This window comes from Elephantulus edwardii, unplaced genomic scaffold, assembly GCF_000299155.1.
Source record: "Elephantulus edwardii isolate Elephantulus edwardi_28Jun2011 unplaced genomic scaffold, EleEdw1.0 scaffold00041, whole genome shotgun sequence".
In the NCBI taxonomy this organism is placed as follows: Eukaryota; Metazoa; Chordata; class Mammalia; order Macroscelidea; family Macroscelididae; genus Elephantulus; species Elephantulus edwardii.
In genome coordinates, this window is record NW_006399791.1 from 17,345,809 (window position 1) to 17,368,511 (window position 22,703).

Consider the following 22,703-nt stretch of genomic DNA (forward strand, 5'->3'; position numbering starts at 1 on the left):
GGCACACTGGCTGGGCGCATGCGCTGTGGCAGCTGCTGCTGGGGTCGGAATTTCTGCTGTGCTGTGAGCACCGTAGGGTCTCTCTCTGCCTTAGTTTATTTGTCTGTACACTGAGGATTAAAATAATACCAAGAGCACAGGTGCTTTGTAGATAATAGTGTGGTTTACATGTAAGTGATAAGAATGATATTCGGTACATTTTATATGTGCTGTTAATAATCAGTCCCTGATACTTCTCCAAACCCACCCTTCCTCCCACAGGGCCCAGTAAGTTTCCAAAAAGTCTGTCTTCTAAAGACTGTTGTTGTTGTTGTTGTTGTTGTTGTGTTCCACTGACCCATAGCTGACCCTCCAGCAGGTTTTCAGAGGCAGTAAATTATGCAGGAGGAGATTGCCCATCTTTCTCCCATGGAGCACCTGGTGGATTTGAACTGCCAGCTTTTGGGTTGACTGTGTAGCTCGTTGCTACAGAACAGTTTTCCCTAGAGACCATTCTCTTACTGCCGCTGCTGTACCTCCTGAGGTCATGATCCCAAGCTCCCTGTGAACTGGTCCGACTTTCCTGGCTGATCCAACTGGACAACTGCAGACAGCCTGGCCGCCACCCCCAGCTCTCTTCCAAGACTGAGTCTGTTGGGACAGAAGATGGCTTAGGGGGCTGTAGGAACTCAGTGACCTCCGTTACTCAGGTTCTGTTTGCTGGGTCACCTCATTAGCTACTGCTTCCTCAGAAAATCAGATTTTATGGGCTCTAAAAAATCCATTTGAAGGAAAAAACTTGAAACACTGGGATAGCCCCAGGATCAAGCTAATTAATACTCTTTTTCAAACCAACTGGGACTTGGAGGGTTGGCAAAACCTTTGAAAAGGAATCTTCTTTTGAGGGTGTTGCGTGTAAGTCATTGCAGTGAACCCACAGCTGGGACGATGGTAGACACAAGAGGAAGCTGTCATCTCTACAGGTGAGCCAGCTGGGTACAGGGAGAAAGAATATTCTTCATGCATATAAGGCCCACCAAGCCATCGCTGGGCCCTCAGTCAGAGCTCTCAGCTTAATGAGTTCCTCATCTGACTCAAGGAGAAATTAGTCATTAGATAGGTAGACAAAAACAGGCAGCCGCCTATCTCAATGAGCTATCCTTCCCACCAAAGTGGAATGGTCTGGAATAATTAAAGTGCTTGCTGAAGTATGAAAAATCTTTCATTAGCCAGAATTGCCTTTGCCGAACAAGTAAATGCCCTCCAGGAGCAAACTGAGATGACTCTGATCAAGGGCCAGGAGATACCGAGCCCAGCGGTCATGTGGCCAGGGCAGTCAGAATCGGTGCCTGACCAGAGAGCACTGGTTCTATTCCTGAGCAGCCTGGGTACTCGTAACCTTCTGCAAACATGGCTTCAGTGCTTTATTCTTCCAGAGCAGAGTCACAGAACACACAAGTCTGCATCCCTACGGAGGAAATGAAGCTTGTTCTGGAACATCCCCAACCTGCTTACTCAATCACTGACAATATTTCCAGCATTCCTATAACTTAATTTCAGATTCCACTCAAGTCACTGCTGTCAAGCTGGTTCCAACTCACTGTGACCCACCACTGGTTTTCTGAGACTTTAAAGGGTGACTGCCCATCTTTCTCCCTTGGAGCCTTTGGTGGATTCAAACAGCCAGAAAATCCAGCCTTTGGGTTAGCGGTGCACTTTGTTACCAGCTACATCACCAGAGCTCCCTTTTAATTACAAAAGAGCAAAATAATTGAGTAGCAGTGTTACTACCTACCAAAACATAAATAGCCGGGAGTTTCTAACTCATCAATTGCAAGGAAATGGTAGTGATGGCACCGTTAATGCCCAAGTGTGATCCATACCCCTCTCTGTACTGTGAAAGGCTTGGTTTTCCGTGACTCACCCAATGTGACTTGTCCCACATGCATTACTGCATGTGTGCACCACACACTGTAGCCATCTGACCTGCAGTCATTAGCAATGATTTATGATGTTGGAGTCTTAATCTGCAAGGGACTTTGTACATGAAGTACTCACTATTCATTGTCCTGTGTTTATGCCTAGTTTACTCATCTATGTTTGTTAAACAGTTTAATCATCTTATATATTTGTTAAACAAGCAACATGATTAAACATTATACAGTCAACATCTCTCTAAGTATTTGCACACTATTTTTTAAAAATGGTTTTAACAAAGGAAAATTTCACATTTAAACAGATTTTACATATAAACATACCTAATCATTTATTTAAAGTGAAGATTTTTCTCCTAAAAAAATCTTACTGCAAATGTTTTGAATTCTGTAACAAACATGCATATACATTCATATATGTGCATATATGCTGATATACTTAAAGCAGGGTACACACATAAGCATTCTGTGAGTTTCAGGGTGCCTAGGTCAACACTCCTGGCACAAGCAGCCAGGAAATCAAAAAACTTATTGCGATGGGAAAGTCTGTGTTAGGGACCTCTCTAAAGTACTCAAGAGCAATGGTGTCTCTCTGGAGACTAAGGTGTGCCTGGTATAGGCCATGGTCTTTGCAATCACTTGGTAAGGATCAGAGAGTTGGACAATGACTAGGGAGGACAGAAGGAGAATTGATGCCTTTGAGCTGTGGTGCTGGAGAAGAGTGTTGAATGTATACCATGGACTGCCAAGAAAACAAAACAGATTCATCCTGGAGAGGGTTAAACCAAGGTACTCCTTGAAGGCAAGGATTCTGGGGCTTCGTCTGACATACTTTGGGCATGTTGCAAGGAGGGACAGGTCCTTAGAGAGGGACATCATGCTTGGGAGGTTGGAGAAACAGCGCAAGAGAGGAAGACCGTCTGTGAGATGGATTGATTCAGTGACTGGGATAGTCAGGATGGGTGTGTCAGAGGCAGTGCGATTGGCACAGGATAGAGCAGGGTTTAGGGCTGTTGTACATCGCTATAAGTCGCAAATGACTCGACGGCACATAACAACAACAACAACAACAACAGCTTATTATCCATTATTTTCTTTTACTTACTTATTTTATTTTTATTCGTGTTTTTATTTATCCCAGTAGTTGCTGCCTTAATTTACTAAGACTACTAGAGGCTCAATGTAAAGAAGACAAAAATTCACACCACTGGACCAATTGGCAGCATCAGGATGGATGGTGAAGCGATTGAGATTGTTCACAGCTTTAGTTTGCTTGGCTCCACAGTCAACACACTTGGCACCAGTAGCCAGGAAATTGAAAGACATATTGCCATGGGAAAGTCTGCTGTTAGGGACCTCTCCAAAGTACTGAAAAGCAATCTCTCTGGAGATTAAGGTGCATCTGATACAGGCCATGGTCTTTGCTATCATTTGTTATGCATCAGAGATTTGGACAATGACTAAGGAGGATAGAAGGAGAATTGATGGCCTTGAGGTTTGGTGTTGGAGAAGAGTATTGAGGGTACCATGGACTGCCAGGAAAACAAACAGATTTGTCCTGGAAAGGGTTAAACCGGGTGGCTCCCTGGAGGCAAGGATTCTGAGGCTTCATCGAACATACTTTGGACTTGTTGTAAGGAGGGACCGATCCTTGGAGAGGGACATCATGCTTGATAGGGTGGAGGGACAGCACAGGAGAGGAAGGCCCTCTATGAGGTGGATTGATTCAGTGACTGGGGTAATATGGATGGGTGTTTCAGAGGCAGTGCGATTGGCACAGGACAGAGCAGAGTTTAGGGCTGTTGTACATAGGGCCACTATGAGTCGCAAGCAACTCGACAGCACATAACAACAACACTATAGCAAAATATCACAAAATGGGTGCCTTTAGAGAAGACCAATGCATTGTCCAGTAGTTTCAGAGAATAGTCTGGAGTCAGGTTATCAGCTGTGTTGATTCTTTAGAAGAGTTGAGAGAGCAATTGCTTAGTCTTTCCAAGGTGCTAGTAGCCCTCAGCAACCCTTGAGGATCATTGACGTACAGCGACCTTCTCTATTGCATAATCATTCTTCTCTGTCTCTCCTTTTTTTATAAAACACCAATCAAGGGTGCTTGCTTCAATCTGTCCACATGTTACCCTAACTCGTGGTTTCTAAATGATCTTGTTTCCAAACAAAGGACTTCAAAATGCATATTTGAAAGGATAGATTTCAATCTATAATCAGGTGTCTTCTCAAAAATTTTGTAAGAAACCATCACAAGTTAGCCAAGACCACCAACTACAGCTGTTAGCCCCTTGATTTTGATTGTGATAAAGAATCATGTTGCTCAGTGACTCCAAGCTTTCTTTTAGCCCATTTTCCTAACCACATCTCTCTTAATAAAAGGACTCTTATGTTCCTATGTTCGTGTAGATTTTCAGATTCAAAACCCTGATGTATTGCTATGAAAAAAATCCTAATGCAACCCAAACAAAGCTAAAGAGTTGATTTTAACTCATAGAGACCCTTCACAACATTTCTGAGGCTGTAGTTTTTTTCCCCATTCATCCATTTGAAACCTGTTTGGGAGGAGAGTGCCCATCTTTCTCTCATGGAGTGCTTTCTGGGTTTGAACTGCCAACCTTTCAGGTAACAGTCCAATATATTACATGCTCCATCACCAAAGATCCTCGATATCTTGCCCAGAAATGATGAACTTGAGTTTTGTGCATCTGCCAGTTCTTGATCCATTGTTCTGTCATTTTGATTTATTAGACATGTCTGCTAACATTACTAAAAGCTTATGTATTACCTCTTACTATTTTATTCTAATTAGTTGGGCTCTCTGGTGGTTCTGTCTCCTAGGAGATGAGCATGAGCCTGTATAATTGGCTTCCTTCTTTAGGACAGCTGGCTAATCCATCACCTTGGAATGCAGGGTTGAACTTATTTCCACATGTTTATTTTATATGACCATGAGTATTGGGCAGTTTTCCCTAAATGTGGTATGGTACCTGCTTCATGTGAAATACTGTGCTTTATATTTTATGATATACAAATAGAAAAAAAAATGCATAGCAGGTCATATATTGTGGACAAGCAGAAGAGAGTCGCCTTACCTTAATTCACAGGCATATCACTATTGACGTACCACCTGTCCTATTATTTATAGAAGACTTTTAAAAAATAACTGTAAGCCTGCTTACATATTTATATTAACAAGTCGCCAACTGACCAGGAGCTCTGCTAAAATAGCAGCATGTTATTCTGCTAACCCAAAGTCTACACTTTTCCAGCAGTTCAAGTCCATCAGCTGCTCTTCAGGAAACAGATGGGCAGTCTCCTTCCATTAATATTTACAGCCTCAGAAACCCATCACTGGAGGGTCATTTTGAGTCAGAACCACCTCGACAGAAGTGGTGAAATAATACCTTAGAAGTCTCCTCTTGCGTTGTTCTTGCTAGCTGCTATCACACTGCCCTCGACCTCACAGCCAGTCCAGGCACGATGGAATGGACCACTCACCATCCAGCCTCCAGCTGTAGGAGGAAGCATTGCGATCCATAGAGAGACGCTGGCTGATTGTCATAGATGAGCAGGAGTTTCTTCCTCGTCCGTCTTAGTCTATAGTCTCCACTGTAACATGTTCATTGTCATAGGAACACACAGGCCTGCACTGACAGAGGGTTGGTGGCCATGCACAAGTATGTTATCCAGGAATCACAGCTCTGCCAATATCTTTATGTCGAGGCCTCACCATTATTATCTTTATAAAATTTTTATTCCTAGGATTACCACCTGCTCTTTTTTGTTGCCCTTCCTGATTGAGTCAGTCTGGTGTATTCTCAGTTGACAGCATACCCCTGGCTTTGGGACTTTGAATTGCTAAGTTTTTGTGATGTGTGAAAAGCATGAATTCATACTGTGTGACCTCAGACACATAGAAATGCATGCTCAGTGGTGTGTGTGTGTGTGTGTGTGTGTGTGTGTGTGTGGACATAGAAAGTGAAAGAACATGAACTGATCATCAAAATGATTGTAGGTGGCTTTTGTGGTTTATTACCTCTGCACTTTTCTGTTTTCAGTTATGTGCATATTTTAAAAGATTTAAGAGGGGGCTAGGTTTTTAAAAAAATATGTGTGGAACCTCATTGCTTATGAAATAAACTTAGCTGTTCACATGCAAAAAAACACCCAGAACGTGTATTAGCCAGGAACTGAGCCTGGTCCCCTCATGGAAGGAGAATTCTGTCCCCCAAAGGGGTGTGCCTCATGCTTTCAGACCATATGTAAATCTTGATGCGATCTGTTCTGTTGTGGTTAAATTATGGTAAGTACTCCTTGAAATAATAGTAGAACTATTGAAATGGGGGTGTCCCTGTGCCTTCTGAGCCCTTTTTCATCTTATACATGTTCTGTGTTAGAGACCCGTCTCATACTTATGTGCCAGAGATTCTAACCATTGGAAGCAAACAAGCAGTGAACATAGATTTTATAAAATAAAAATGATTTTTAAAAGCAAAAAGAGGTGTTGGTGGTTGAACAAACTGCGCACTTTAAGAAAAAAAAATGTTGTTATAACCAGTAGGTCAAAATCAACTCGTAGCTGACACTCCAGTGGGTTTTCAAATGCAGTAAATTGCATGGGAGGTGATTGCCCATATTTCCCCTGCAGAGAAGCTGGTGGATTCAAACTGTGTGCCTTTGAGTTAGTAGTGCAGTACAGCACCTTACCACTAAGGCAGCGGAGCTCCCTCTGAAAAGTAAAGTAAAATAAAATGTTTAAAGTAGAGCCCAAGCCACAGCAGAGCTTTCCACCATCATCGCGCCTCCTGGGAGCCCTGTGCAGAGGGGCGCTGCTTCCATCCTGAACTGAGTGATCCAAAACGATCACCTGAGGAGGGAGCATGTAGGGCAGAGATCTGACGCTAAAGCCTTCCAGGAAAAGAAGAGCCCCAGGTACGAAGACCCAAGCCGGGCCTGGGAGCCTGGGAGAAATAGCTGTGCTGAAAGGAGGAAAGGAGCCTGGTAGGAACCGGATCAGCTTACCAAGGATGGGGGTACTGAGCATAGCTTTCTTTATAGATGGACTAGGAAACCTTCACAAGTTTTGGAGCAGGGAAGTGCTTTGCTCCAGTCCAAGGCTACTGTGCATGGAGTGATTGTTGTTGTTGTTGTTATTGTTAAATGCCATTGAGTCGTAGGCATCTCATTGTGATTATATAAAAAAGTGAAAACCGAGGTACCTGCTGGCCTTTATGATTGACCTCAAGTAAGATCTGATAGCTTCCCCAGGGAGGTTGCTCATGGGCGTGATAAGAAGGAACAATCTTCAGGACATAGCTTGAAGCATAGAGACACAGCTAGATCACCGTTGACTTACAGGGAGTAGGTTTTGAGTGACTTTTGCAGCAGGAGGTGCCACGCTGGGAGCATGGTGAGTGTGTGACCTCTGTCCTCTCATCCCGCAGTGATCCCGAAGGTCACCAAGCATCTGCTGTCAAACCCTGTGTTCACCTGCATCATCCTGGCTGCCTGCATGGAGATTGCCGTGGTGGCCGGCTTCGCTGCCTTCTTGGGGAAGTACCTGGAACAGCAGTTCAACCTCACCACCTCTTCTGCCAACCAGCTGCTCGGTGAGTCCGTACGCTTGGCCCCTGTGAGACATGATGACCACAGTTCATAATAAACGACCAAGAATGTGCAGAGACTCAACAGTCTAGTGGCAGTGCAATGATGAAGGAATGTCATATTCTAGACTCGGGCTGAGATTTGCCCACCTGAACCAGTGACAGTTACAAAAAGTGTGTGACAATAAAGGGTTAAAATAGAACATACAAAAAGGGCGCGTGGGGAGCTCTGGTGGCCTAGTGGTAAGGAGCTGCGACTACAATCCCAGAAGTGCACGGTTCTAATCCACCAGATGCTCTGCCGGGGAAGGAGGGGCAATCTCCTCCTGTACCAGTCAGATCTGATTTGACGGTACACTCACACAAAAATAATAAAATAAAATTCAAAAAAAAGGAAGAGCGTTATCAGAGGCCATAAGTCCTTGTTCTTAGATACCGTTGAGTCAACTACTATTCACAGTGACCCTGAGAACAATGGATCTGAACCCTGTGACCAGTGAACAGTGGATCTAAACAGCAAATAGTGGATCCGAACCCTGTCCTATCCTGTGCCATCCTCATCACCTCTGATATACTTGAGTCCATGGGTACAGTCACTATGTCAATCCATCTCGTTGAGGGTCTTCCTCTCTTTCACTGACCCTCCATCTTTGCAAATATTATGTCCTTCACCAACGACTGGCCCTGCCTGACAGTGTGCCCAAAGTGAGTGAGGTGTAGTTTCACTATCCTTGGCACTAAGGAGCACCCTCGTTACACTTTCTTTTGGTGTAAATGGTAGAGTTTGGGGGAGATATGATGATTGGGAGGAGATTTGTCCTCCCCAGGTAGCACAAATGGTTAACACACTCACTTTGGATGAAAAAGTAGGGATCCACTTCTGAAAAGTCAGCCATTGGAAACCGTCTAGGGTACGGCTCTAATGTGACATGCATGGAGTCTCCATGAGTCAAAACTGACCCCACCGGTTTTTTAAGATTAAGGAATAGAAAAATAGGATATACCTTAAAGGTTAGAAGGTTTTGGTCAGGTAGAGAAAGCAAGATTGTTCTTGGTAGTATGTAATTCATCGTCAGCAAGCAACAGAGTATCCAAACCTTAGGCATGCCAGCATCACCTCTCCCTGTGCCCTTGACAGACATAACTAATTGATTCATGTATTCAGGCTTGGCCTTACGAGTCCTTCTCAGTTATAGACATCTACTTCCCGTTATATGGAGCTGGAGTGCTGATGCAAACTGTGTTATTTATGTAGGAAGAGAGAAATGTTCTCAGAGTCGGTCAGGAGAGAGCAGATGATCAAGAATGATTCTCAGGTGTCTTACTTGGTCACCCGGTGGTAGGTACCGTTTGTGAGAATGGGGAATAGCAGAATAAATTGGACCTGTGGGGAGGACTTGGGTTCAAATTTGCATATCCTGAGTGTGAGAGGTTGTGGGGCATCCAAATATTGACGTCATGTAAGTGGTTGAGGTCTCAAGAAAGACATCTGGGTTAGCGATACAAATTTTGAGGTCATAAGCATATGGGTGATAATCAATATGAAAGTGAGATTTATCCTAGAAAATATATCTAGAATTAGGAAATAAAGGCTCAAACACAAAAAAGGTTCAGAAACAGGATCCAAAAGAAACCCAGAGAGCGAGTGTGGGAGAAGAGATGATTCCAGGAAGAAGAGAGATGTGGGCACTGTGAGGGTCCTGCAAGGTGAGGGCTGGTGTGCCCTGTTACCTGTAACAGTGAGGAAGCGGTCTGGACCTGTGTCGGTGAGGTGCCACGGGTGACATCGTGGAGAACAGCAGAACTAGTGTCAGACGCACTCCAGGAGGTGAGCTGCAGTAGGAAAGAGAGAGGAGTGGCTGGTGGTGAGAGGGATTTGACTGCTGTTGCATTTAGGGCAGGAAAGACCTGAGCAGAATTCCAAGCTGAAAGAAAAGGACTAGCAGGAGATGATTTCCAGGAGAGAGAGAGGATGTGGGAGAAACTCTTGGTCAAACCCCATCTCTGTTCCTCTGACAACGAAGAAATGAGCGGTCTGAGTGTGGCTGCCGAGGGTGAGATGGCCCCACCTGCCAGGAGCAGCCCAGGACTTCCTTAGAGACAAGCATGGCCACACTTCGTCTCACATACTGTGGGCATGCTGTCAAGAATTCCTTGGAAAAGGACATAATTCTCGGAAAGGTGGAGGGTCAGAGAAAGAGAGGAAGACCCTCAATGAGACGCACTGACACACAGTGACTGTAGCAGTGGGCTGAAGCAATATGAGATGATGAGGATGGCACAGGATACAACAGTGTTCAGATCCATTATTCACAATGTCACTGTGAGTTGTACTCAATTGAGCGGCACCTAAACAACAACGAAAACCAGCTCTGTACATGCCATCTTCTCTGTTAAAAAGAAGGTCAGGTTAGAGCCAGGGTGAAAGTTCCTAATCTTCTCTTTAAAACATGTTGTTGTTTTTGTTGATTGCCTTCAAGTCGAGCATGGCTCATAGTAACCCTACAAACAAAAGGCCTGAAGCCCCTCTACAACTATCAACATTTATCAAATCTCATAGACATCACAAAATGGCTTAGAAACAGAAGGCGCTAACTAATCATTCATTATGAGTCATCAGGAAGATGCATGTAAACACTACAATGAGAGGCAACGCAGAGCCACCAGGGTGACAGCACCAAGTGCCACCATGGACATGGAGCAACCAGAACACTTCTGATGGGAGGAGAAACTAGACAGTTGCCCTGGAAACCTCTGAGTGCCTGTTAACGGAATACTCACCCTGATTCTTCTATTTAACTTCCCAGTGTATGCTCAACAGCAGTTACTCTTTATGACCATCAAAGGTCATATGTATGAGTGTTTATAGTCGCTTTCATGGATGATAACTCCAAACTGTAAAGAACCTAAATGCCCATCGATAGTAGAATGGGTACATAAACAGTAGAATGTTCATACAATGAACTGTTATTGTTTCACATGAAAAAGAATGCATTTTAACACATGCCTCCTGAGGAGGAATATCACAAGATTGAGAGAGTCGGGCACAAAATATTCATGTTCGTTCAAAACAGGGAAGTTTAATGTGAGTGACTCTTCCATGGCAGTTACTTTTGGGGAACCAACTATGGTGGGGCACCAGGCATATAACAGTTTGGTGAGTATTTTCCAACTTGATCCGGTGGTGGTTACAGGGGTGTATACAGACGTAAAAAGCCTTCTTTTAAGCTTTGCACACTTTGTGGCAGGTAACCATATGTAACTGATACCATAATATTCTTCTTGCTAAACAAAAAGGCACCTGTCCAAACCCACCTGCCGCTTGACTTGAATCAGGTGGGGCTCTTTGCTTCCTTATTTTGTTCCCTTGCGTTTGCTAGAGTTGCCCAAGCCTCGTTTTATTTGGGTTCTCCCCTCCTTTTTTAACTAATCATTCTTTACCACCCACTATTTTGTGGGCATTAGCAAAATGCAATCAGCCTTTTAATGCCTGTCTGACCGAGATAGGGCAGAATATATCTCTTCTTAATTAAAGTTTGCTTCATTTGCACAATTGCTCCAGCTTTGCAGGTCTGTTCTATATTCCAGGATTTTCTTTCGACAAACTGATCAATTGTGTTCAGGGGCAGAAGGTCAAAACAACAATCCTGCCTCCTTGAGCCAGCGCCAGCCCAGTGACTTCTGCTTTGTAGAGCCCTTGGCGCAGAGAGCTCTCCCTGCGTGCCAGAGGCAGCCTCTCGCCTGTCCCTCCCCTGGCAGTCCTACTCCCTGTGTCCTGCCTGGGCCATCGCTCCACTTATCATGGTCTCTGTGGAGCTGGCTGCCAGAAGAGGGTGACTTTGGGGAAGTTAGAGGACACAGAGAGGTATTGGCAACATGAGCTGAGACTCATTTGAGAAAACAGTTCACCTGTAGCCTGCACGAGGTCTCTGGGTGGTGTAAATAAACAGTGTGTGCTTGACTTAGAACCTTAAAAGAAGCCCTGGTGGCACCGTTGGTTAAGCATTTGACCACTATCTGAAAGGTTAGTACTTTGAACTCACCAGTGGCTCCATGTCAAGAAGTACCTGGCCATCTGCTTCTATAAATATACTACCTTAGAAACCACTCTGTTCCAGGGAGTCATTTTAAGTTGGAATCGGCTTGACAGCACACAACAACACTAGAGGTGACTGTTCAAACCCATCCAGCAGCCCAGCAGTATTACAGAGGAAAGTCCTGGCTGTCCATTGCCAGAAAGAGTGGTAGTGATGGTGATGATGGTGGTGATGGTGGTGGTGATGGTGGTGGTGGTCGTGGTGGTGGTGGTGGTGGTGAGATGATATCAAGTTACCCAAGACTCAAAGTGACCCTAGGAGTCTCCTGTTCTCTCTTCATCATGTTCAAGTCTGTGGTGATAACAGTCACTGTGCCATAGAGATGACAGACCTGAAAACCTTATGGAGCAGTTCTCTATAATACATGGGTCATGATGAATCAGAGTTGGCGCCCAACTGACTTGCTCCCCATACCTGGGAAAGGAGGCCCTCTCATTTCTTCCAAAGCAGCAAATGGCTCTGTGCCAGTCACAACCTCATCAACACATGAAAGACTTTAGAAACCAGCAGGCTTGCTGGCGAGGAGGGGTGGGAGGCACCGATTTATGATAAAGACACAATGACCCAGTCTACATGGGTTTAGTAGTAAGGATGGAGTTTGGGAATGTTCCAGTAACTGTCTGGAATGCTCAAGAGCTGTTCCCATCAGGGAGGGAGCCAGGAGACAAAGAGTGACTTCATCAGAAGGCACCAGAGGCTTGTTATTGTCATAGCTGCCAGCCCGTGAATTGACACTGTTGCTGTCCCTCTGTCACTGTTTCTGTCACTAGCCACCAGTCAGTCTTTGGGAGGCCATGCTGGACTGAGCGGGGTGCAGAGGGCTCTTGTCCTTAGGGGAGGTGCATCCTAGCCCAGAGAGAGAGAGAGCAAGTGACAAGGAAACAGAAGACAGAGGACCTTCACATAGCAGAGAGCCACAGCTCACAGTAACACAAAGCCACCTTAGATCAGAAGTGGGGAAGCAAGTAACCCACCAGCCAGGTGGAGAGGTGGGAAGCAGGGCCAGCAAGTGCACAGCCTGGTGCCAGGGCTGGCTGGGCTGTTCCAGGACAGTAAAGAGCAGGGTGCAGTGACAGTGACCAGCATGGAAGGGGAGGCTGGTGTCACACATGAGAGTAGAAAGCAATTGCTTCTACAGCACAGCAGAGGGAGGAACCCGCAAGGTTCCCCAGGATAGAGAGACAATACAGAGGGATAGACATTTATTTAAAACTGAACTGTGCTGTGTTCCTGCAGTGCCTCCCGGATTATGTCACCCTCACCCTAATATTAACATTCATTTGCATCTCTTCCGCGTGTACTAATGCGTGAAAGTGGTCGTCTGACCCAGAAGTCTGTTGATTGGCAAGGTGGAAGCTTCCTAGACTGAAAATCAGCCATGCATAATTTGCACAGTGCACCAGTGGCGCAGGCTTCGGAGAGGCACGTGGAGATGAAATGAATTAGAAGCGAGCGAAACTAAAGGGGAGACCAGAAGCCTGGGGCCACTTGGTCTTCCTGAAATTCCATGGGTCTCTGGGAGTCTGAAGAAGCAGGTTTGTGGTCTGCTATCTTGCTGATGGAGCATATGTAACCAGCAGAAAGAAGGTATTTTCCATGCCAGTGACTCTCCAGGAGTCACACGGAACGTACTGTTTCCTCCAGAGAAAGAGCAGGGCTGGCTCAAACGCTGTCTTCCTGGGCTGCTGAGTTCTTTGGTCTTTAGGAAGAAGAGCTTCCAAACATGCCCCTTTATTCAAACCGAAACCCACTGCCACAAGTTGATCCCACCTCCTGATGGCCCTCCATCCGGTTTCTCGGGCTGTAAATCTTACCAGGAGGAGTTGCTCATCTTTCTCCCTTGTGGAGACCCTTGGACCTTTTGAATCAGAACTCATAACTCAAAGCTCATTGCCCTAGAGTCTCTTCCACTCACAGCCACCCTTCATCAGGTTTCCAGGACTCTAAAGTCGTAAAGGGAGGAGATCATCTTTCTCCCATGGAGCCACTGGTAGCTTCGAACCTCTGGATACAGAGGACCTTTTGGTTCACAGCTCAGTTCACTATGAATGTCACAACCAAATTTCTGGAGTCCTCCTTCTTCTCAAAAGGCACAGAAAACACATCACCATGACTCCACAATGCTTACCCTCCAGAATCGATGTGCATGTCCCAGCCCGCCTGGCGGGTGAGTTTGCTATGATCATGCTGCATTCATCACATCAGGCCTGTGCACACAACTCATCGAGGCTGGGCTTCAAGAGCCGCTTCCTGTGAGCTCTTGGCTGGTGCAAATAGCACACCCAGCTGTGAACCCAGAGCCTAGAGATTCAAGTCTGCCCAGGGCTGTGTTGGAGGAAAAAACCCTTCATGGTAGACTTCCGGAAAGTCTGTAACTTAACTTGAATCAGAGTCAGTTGGACAGAGATTGGTGTTAGTTGTTGAGTGAATTCCAGATTGAGGTCACCCCATGTGCGCAGAGCAGTACTGCCCCATTATGGCAACCTTTTGGAAGCAGATTCAAGGCCTCTCTTCCGAGGTACCTCTGGTGGGTTCAAACCACCCACTTTCTGGTGAGTAGTTGAACACTTAACCATTTGTACCATCCGGAGTTTCAGGCTGAGAGTAGCCCCCTAATAAGTACATTGGAGTACTGCTGAGAAGGTGGATGTCACCCCTCCCCGCTGACCAGCCCATCTGGTTCCTCATGTGCTGCTCTGCTCTCCTTCCAGGGATGACCGCAATCCCGTGCGCCTGTCTGGGGATCTTCCTGGGCGGTCTCCTGGTGAAGAAGCTCAGCCTGTCCGCGCTCGGGGCCATTCGGATGGCCATGCTCGTTAACCTGGTGTCCACGGCTTGCTATGTCTCCTTCCTCTTCCTGGGCTGTGACACAGGCCCTGTGGCTGGGGTTACCGTTCCCTATGGAAACAAGTAAGTTCCAGAAATGTCCCACTCAGCCCCTGCCCATGAGCATCCCCAGCCCCCCGTGAAGGTGTGAGTGGAGCCCGCTTTATCTCAGTGCTGGGGACTGGGGAGATGATGACCTTGGGTCACAGGATCTGTGTGACCTGACAGGACACTCTCCTGGAGAAGCCAGGAGTACATCCTGAGAGCAAATGGGATTTGGGGGCATTTGAGTTTAGAGATGGTATGAACACAGATGAATTTCAGAAATCCCTTGAACTGTCAGAATCTATCATTAGACTTGGAGTCCTTTCAGGGACTGGAGCAAGATGGGTATTGCTAGTGTAAGTGGAAAAAGGGAGGGAGGGAGGGAAGAGAGAAGGAGGGAAGAAAGACGAGGGAAGCAGCGATGGAGGGAAGGTAGGTCGTTCTTATGGGAACATTATCCTAGGGTGAGGAGCTGCGCTACCTACCTAAAGGCACATGGTTCGAATCCACCAGCTGCTCTATGGGAAAAAGATGGGCATTCTGCTCCCTTGTACTTTCCTGCTTCTGAAAATCCACAGAAGATTAGCTATGAGTCAATTTAAACTTGACAACACGTAACAAACCCCTGCTCATTATCCCAGCTTCGAAGCAGGGTCTAATCTGCATTGTGGAGAACGCTCCCATATCCAGCTCCGACACTAGCCCCCTTCCTGAGACTCTGAGGCTGCCTCAGGAACTGACCTGGGGGACGAGGCGACCGGCTGGCCTGCAGGTGACCCATGCCACTCCAGAGCCAGGGTCCTCCTCCCAATAGTCACAGCACTCCAGAGCCCTGCGGGTACCGTGTGGTTCCCACCAGAACCCATGAGTGGAGCCAGGTTTGCTGCAGCTCCTGCGAATGTCAGCAGGTGGATCCTTTCTGGGCACAGTCGCTGTCACCATCCCCAGGCAGACCTCCTCTGTCCATGTTCCTGCCCACACTGCCCCAGATCCCCTCTCCAGCTTTGAGGGCCTCTGGTTTACAAGTAGTAGCATTTAAAGTTAAGAGCAGTGTGCTGGCCTTTCCTGTGGGCCTTTCCATCGCCCGACTCTGAAGCTGTAACTAACTAGTGGTTAGAAGCGAGGACCTTAATACAATGAAGTTATTCTTCAAGAGAAAAGAGAAGAGTCCAGGGCCTTGGCCAAAGTGCCCACTGTGCTCTCCTGAACACACATTAGGCTCATCTGAATGCGCTCCTTACCCTGGCTTTGCCTTAATTCCCTTATCTGTAAACATAGGACAATAACTGTTCCTATCCCAGGGGGTTAGTCTGAAAACAACACAAGAATGCATGTCGCTCCTTGAACAGTACCTGACACAGAAATTCTCAGGCCCAGTCTCCGTTGTCTTTATGAGTCTGAGCGTGGAGAACCGGGGAGGCTCAGCTGGAAATCATGGACGCGAAGGAGACATTTCCTCTCTGAGCTCTCGAGAACGCCCACTCCTCCCCTGTTCTCTCTCCAATTTGCTTGCACTTGGTATCTTTGTCTTTAATGAGGCAAAGGGCAATTTGAAACATCTTACTGATATTTTGCTCTGGGAAATGAATCCGTCAGACGATGGTTATTTGAGGCCAGGACAGTCGTAGTGCAGTAAGCTTTATTGGACATACTGTCTGCTGAGGATAATACGATAGAGAGGATGAGCCCCAAAATGAAGGAAGATCTGCTCGTCAGGGGAGAAAGATCAGCCACGGCTGCAGCGTCAGGACAGGCTTCGCAGATGAGGGAGCACCAGCTAAGCTGTGGCTGCCGCCAGCCCAGGCTCACTTCATCTGGGCAGAGGCTCCACTCCCCTGCTCACCTGGTGCCATCCTGCAGGGCACAGCCCACGCAGCACTCAGCGGTGGCCCTGGCCACTCCTTGAAGGCTAGTGAGGAGTAAGTTTGCAAGAGGGAGAGGGAGAGGTACCAGCTCAGAGCTCCATGGGCTGGGGCGCCAGTGTGACTCTTGACTGAGGTGGGTAGAGGGATGGCATTCGGGACCCCTCACAGGATGGACCTTTCTCTCATGGGCTCCTTGTCTCCTTTCTATTCCAGCTCAGTACCTGGCTCGGCCCTGGACCCCTACTCGCCCTGCAATAAAAACTGTGAATGCCAAACTGATTCCTTCACTCCAGTGTGTGGGGCAGACGGCATCACCTACCTGTCTGCCTGCTTTGCGGGCTGCAACAGCACGGTATCGATGATTTTTCTTCAGGGTGCGGTGGGGTTGGGGTCCCCAAGCAGCTAAAGGAGCATCAGAGCCAAGGCTAGGGCTATGAGTGGGAGGCTGTATGTGCCTGGGGTCCATCCAGTGCTCTTCTCCGCAGTCCTTCTTAGCTGCAGTCCTGATGTAATGGAGAAATCTCTATCAGCAGGGCGGGCAGTCATTTTAGCTGTCTGTTTAATCAAACAGCTTTCTAAGAAATTTCATTGAACTATTAAAAAGTTTTGAAAAAGAAATTTGTTTAAAGGACACTATACGTAAGGGATCTGAAGGGAAAGATGTTGGTCCAAGGCGTGGATAAAAGGTGCCAACAGAATGAGCTGTCTGTCTGTAGAGGCGGTGAGCTCCCCATCACCAGAAGCATGTACGCAAAACCTAGAAAACTTGTTCGGGGAAGAACTCTTCCAAGCCTAAGATTATCTGACACTAAGTTTTCTTCTTCCTTACTCAGTGCCCTTTTGGAGGCCTCTCACCTTTCCCCCATTCCTTTTTTGTAAGGTCTTTCCTTTTAACCATAAAGTTTACAACTGAGTGCTCTCTTCAGCAGCATATATACTAAAACTGCAGTGATACAGAGAAGATTAGCATGGCCCTTAGGCAAGGATGTCACGCTAATTTGTGAAGCATTCCATATTAAAAAAATAGATATACAGAGAGAGAGAAATTTATAGCTGTTAGCACATAGCGTTCTGAGAGCTCTCTGCATGAAGACCCATTGCATTGCCCCCCAAGTTGTGCTGGCCCCTCCTTCTCAGTGTCTCTCCCATCTGTCTTTCTGCACTCATGTCACCACTGTGGCCTCAAGGATCTGAGCAGTAGCTGCCTGCCTCACAGCACCTTCCCCCAGCTCAGTGTGGCCCCCTTCTGGTCAGACTTCTGCACTGACATCAGAATGTTGGGGGTTTTTTTCCTAAAGCTGAAAATGACTTTTCCTAAAGGTGCTGAAAACGGGTGAACGTGCAGATGCTAACTGAAAAGTTGGAAGGTCACACCCACTCAGAAGTGCCTGAGAAGAAAGGCCTGGCAATCTGTCTTCCAGAGCTTTCCATACCCCCACAGAACATAGTCCTCGTCTGCACAGGGGTCAGCATGAGTCTGAATTGTTCTGGCAGCCCTTTCTTTGGGGTTTTTGAGTTCTGTTGTTCTAGGTGGGTTTTGTTGTTGGCTAGTGCTGGTCTGGAGTCAGAATTGATTCAGCAGTAGCCATTTTGTTTTTTAAATTTTTTCTTTTCAATGTTACTCACCAACTAGAAATAAGTCACTTTTCCTGATTGGCATGTGTCTGCATTCAGCTTTTCTCTTCAGCTCTGCCTCCTTTCGGTTTGAAGTATTCTATTTCCCCATACTGCATGTGTCTTTTCATATCTCCCTCTGACAGCTGGGAAACTCCTGTTCACTCATCAATACCCTACTCAGAAGCCACTCCCTCTGTGAAGCCACCCCTGTTCTCCTTCCTCTTTGGGATTCCTGCCTCTGCAGCCCTTTGGTGCCTGCCTTGCTTTTCTCTCCAGTGATCTGTTAATGGGTCTGTAATCTGCTCCAATCGCTGGGTTCCTTAAAGATGGGAACTTGGGATCATATCTTCTGAAATCCCTGTGCTGTCCCCCAGGAGAGGCTCACTAAATGTCTATAAGGCACGGGAAAGACACAGAGGTTACAAAGTAGGCCACGTCGCTGTGATCGAGAAACTCGTAATGGAATTTATGAGTTTTTTCGTTGTTCCCACATTGTGTATCTTTTGGGAGCAATAATTTCCCTGGAAAGAACAAAGCAACTCGTTTCTTTTCATTTTCAAAGAATTTGTTTTTCTGTACTTTTAACATTTAGATTTCTGGCCAGTTAATAACATCTTTCTATGGAGAAAATAACTCACCGTGCAGGAGGGGGGAAGGAGCTCCTTTTTTAATTGGGTTACAGAGCACTTTCCTCCTGTGCATGGAAAGGAATTTTAAAGATGAGGCCTTGAGAATGGTTAAAATAAAAACAGGCTGTTATTTTTCATGACAACAATTTCATTTAGTTATATTATAAGTCAGTCTCAGGGCTGATCCTGTTCCAAGAATGAAATTGACTCTCTGTCGGCTGGTGTCCTGAGACCAGGTGAGTCTCTGTTTCATAGAATACACAGACCAAAAACAGATCTTAAAAATTGCATTTCCCTCGATCTTGCATGGACGAGAGTCTTATTGAGCGAGTCCCGACCCGCCTGTGGCCGCCTCTCACTGCTGAAACAGCAGAGCTGCAGAGGGTAATTACCTGATGGTGAGCTCCTCAGATTGCCTCCAGCCCTCCTCTAATCCCCAGACACCTGCCTTTTCTTCACATGCGTGAGGCCTCACATTATCTGCTGAGGTGAAGGCAGGGTGGGAGGTCATTCTCCTGCAATTATGAGGCGGAGAGTGAGAAACCACATGTCCTCAGAGCTGGAGTCCAGCAGAGTGGAAGCAACATTCCCTCCTCCTTACCACCCCAGTTGAGACAGGTGTGCAGTTGCTCTGGCTTCCACAGATGTATGAGGAACTCGGGAACACAGAGCCACACTTGTCTTCTGGAAGGGGGCCATATAGGTGATGGTCAAGCTTTTAAAACATCCACAGCCTTGAAACTGCAGCAACCAGTTTGAAAGACTGTCATGGGGCTTTAAAGAGTTTATTTGCTGAGAACCAACTTTTACCAGTCATGAGAGAATCAACTAATAGTTGTCAGTACAAGTAGTTCATACACGTAACTAACCATTATGTTTGAAGCTCTAATACTTGATTGAGCCTTTATGAATTTAATCAATGGTGTGTTCTTTTTGAGTGGTCGCTAATGCTGTAGACTGTACAAACAGAGGTGTGGTTTTCAAAATCAGATCTGAACTGTTCAAAGCATGATAAACATTCATTTTACAACTAGATTGTGTAAGGATAATACTGTGATAGAGCCCTGTGTTGATCCCCACCTCTCTATAGTAAAATTGATTGAATCCCCATTCCGTTCAGCAGGCACATGCTGAAAGACCATTGTCATGTTAATGGGGGATGTGTTCCTTCACAGTATTTGGTTGGGCCTTTTGTATTGTATACATGATATTAAATGTGCTGTCAAACCTCCCCAAACCCCCCCCAAAAGAACCACCAAAAAAAAACAACAAAACACCCTCCCCACATAGGTCAAAGCCCTGGGCCTGAGAAGAAAATGAAGGTGAAAGCAAAGAGATTTGTTACAAGGGATGTGGCCCATAAAGTGAGATGGGTCGTTTGTCTGAAGTTAAACGGTGGAGAAAGGTCCGTTGTTACAGGTGGCATGACCCATGTGCCTAAAACACTAAGAATGCCAAGCTTTGAGGGTAGTTTGGTCTAATGTTACCGGATCCTTGGTTCTGATTAGGCAGAGCCCACTCGCTTGACTTGATCCTGGCCTCCTGTTGACAACTAATTCTGACCCTAACAGATTATAGTTCAGGGACTTGGACTTTGATTGCTTCCCTTTCTCTGTCCTCCCATGCCTCTCATAGTATCTCCAAACTCTCCAGAAAGGACTTTTCTACAAGTGAAAGTCTACCTTTGCGTCCCATAGCCTCCTTCCCATCTCATACATATTTTTTTATTGTTTTGCTTACAAAGTTCATACACATTGTGTCTCACTGTTCTTCATTCACATTGTGTTTCATACAATCATTCTCATTATATTTTATAAAATTAATCGCCTTTGGATCTTGCCCATCATTACCCTATCTTTTTGCCTGAATCCTTCTGATTTACTTTCCCCTCTCCCTCCACCCACCAAACTGTGCAGCCCTCCGGTTTCGCCTCCTACCCATCCTCCCCTCTCCTCGCCTTGAGTTCCCATACATGTTTTACTAGTTGTCTATCTTTACAATAATGGTCTTCTGCAGTGTTTGTTGTTCTGAGGCTGAATTAGTTCATTCAACATAAAGCTCTCCAGCCTTTCCCAAGTTACACAGTATTTTTAGAAATTGTTGCTCCTAAATGCTCCATAGTATTCCATTGTGTGAATGCACCACAGTTTGTCAATCCAGTAGGTTGTAGTTGGACATGTTTCTAGGTTCTTGCAGTGGTGAACACTGCTGCTATGAACATTGGTGTACAAATCTCCGTTTGGGTCGCACTTCCGACCTCCGTGGGTTGTATTCCTAGTAATGGAATAGATAGGCCATAAATATAACCAAACCAGTGGTCAGGAGTCACTTCCTTCTCCAGGTGTTCCAGATAGAACTGTACTCCATGGAATTTTCAATTACTGAGTTTTTCACAAGCAGATTACCAGGCCTTTCTTCCAAGGCACCTCTTCATGAACTCTTACTGCCAATCTTCCAGTTAGTAATCAAGGGCTTACTTTTCTTGCCACTTGGGGCCTCCTGCCTTATTTGCGTGGCCTCGGCTGCTCTGTCCTTACCTATGGGAAGAGTTTTTTCCCTCATGAGACTTTCTCCAGCTCTGCACGGGCACCCTCATGGAGTCTCAGGGTGCCTGCACTCACTCGCCCAGCCAGTTCTTACCCCTGATATTATGGCATGAGTGCTGTGTGGAGTCTTGAATGCCTGGGGCTCTGAGCAAAGGCCTTGTGCCTCTTACATGCCCACCTGGCTGTTCACTGACCATAGGCAGCCCCACGGAGCTCCTAGTGATAACACCACTCTCTTCATATCCATAAGCAGGCAGGTAGGTGAGAATCGGCAGATCTGAGTCCTAACCATACCGTGATTGCTCCTTTCCCACTATTCAGAGGACCCATCCAGACTTGTGAAAATGGCTCTCAGTCCATCAAAGAATCCTTGCCGTTGGGAAATCTCATTAGCATTAGCAGTTTTCTCATGCTAGACTACTTCTTTCCCTCATTTAGCTTGTTATTATTATTTTCTTATTTCATATGTTCTTGAGTCATAGCCATGGAAATTTCCAGGCTCACATTTGATAATCGTTTTCTAATTCCCCTCGCTGCACATAACCAAGAGGGGTGCCAAAGAGGTGGCAGGTTAATTTTGTAAGCATCCCTTGGCGTGAAGACATTATCCAGATTGTTTCTGTGCCTTTCTCTTTCAGAAGTAATTATTCCAACAAAGGCACGTTAGTATCTGCTGACTGACTGCCGGAAGTTGTATCATTTTGATGTATGAATAATTGACTAAAAAAGGTTGCATCAGTCACCAGGAAAATGTCCATACACGTTCAGCGTAACCCATTATAATGGTGAAAGATAGGTGCTGAATCCATCCCCAATCCAAACAAAAACCCAAAGCTAAGCCTCTGCTTTTGTGTTCATTCTAACTCATACCCAGCCCTGAAGAACAAAGTAGAGGTGCCCATGATGTCTTGTCTTTATTCTGCAGCTGATGGGTTTGAACTATGTACCTTGCAGGAGTGTACATGGCCTAGATCCAGAGGCCACACCTCTCTGCCAGTTTGAATCCATCAGCTGCTCTAAGAGGGGGAAATGGGAAGTCTCTTCAACTATGATTTACAGGCTCAGAAACCCAAGGGAGGGTCAGCTATCCCTCAGTTTTTGACAGCAGAGAGAGAGGTTCCAGTTTCTGATCAATCACTTTAACCACTGTTCCACTGGGATGCCTGTGTCTTCTCATCAAGACCACAGATGTCCCTGAGCACCTGCTTAAAGAAAGCACCCCGTAGGTTCTGTAGGAGGAACAAAGACCATTATGGATTCATAAAGAGAACTCCAGAGTAATGTTAGGACCTCAATACTGCCTGCATGTACCAGTCATTTAGAATGTTGAACTTCCAAAACCTGATGTCCAAGCCCCATCCTCAGACAATGGTTTCATTATCCAATAGTGGAGGCAGACATTAATTATATTTTTTTTCCAAAACATCCCAGATATTTTGCCTAGTGACTTCGACAATGTGTGTCAGAGATGATGAGGATGGCAAAGGATAGGGCTGGGTTCTGGTCGACTATTCATAGAGTGGCTAGGAGTCGTAGTTGACTCGTCAGAACCT

General features: G+C 46.0%; 1 protein-coding gene across 3 annotated transcripts in view; it reads left to right on the forward strand.

The window, feature by feature from the left end:
- The window catches only part of SLCO3A1 (solute carrier organic anion transporter family, member 3A1), a 439,918-nt gene that overhangs the window by 370,712 nt on the left and 46,503 nt on the right, over positions 1–22,703 (forward strand). For all 3 annotated transcript variants that reach the window (XM_006885188.1, XM_006885189.1, XM_006885190.1), the window contains 3 exons: positions 7,367–7,531; positions 14,334–14,532; positions 16,572–16,710. In XM_006885188.1, coding sequence (XP_006885250.1) covers positions 7,367–7,531; positions 14,334–14,532; positions 16,572–16,710 — 503 coding nt within the window. The remainder of the gene's footprint in view (positions 1–7,366; positions 7,532–14,333; positions 14,533–16,571; positions 16,711–22,703) is intronic.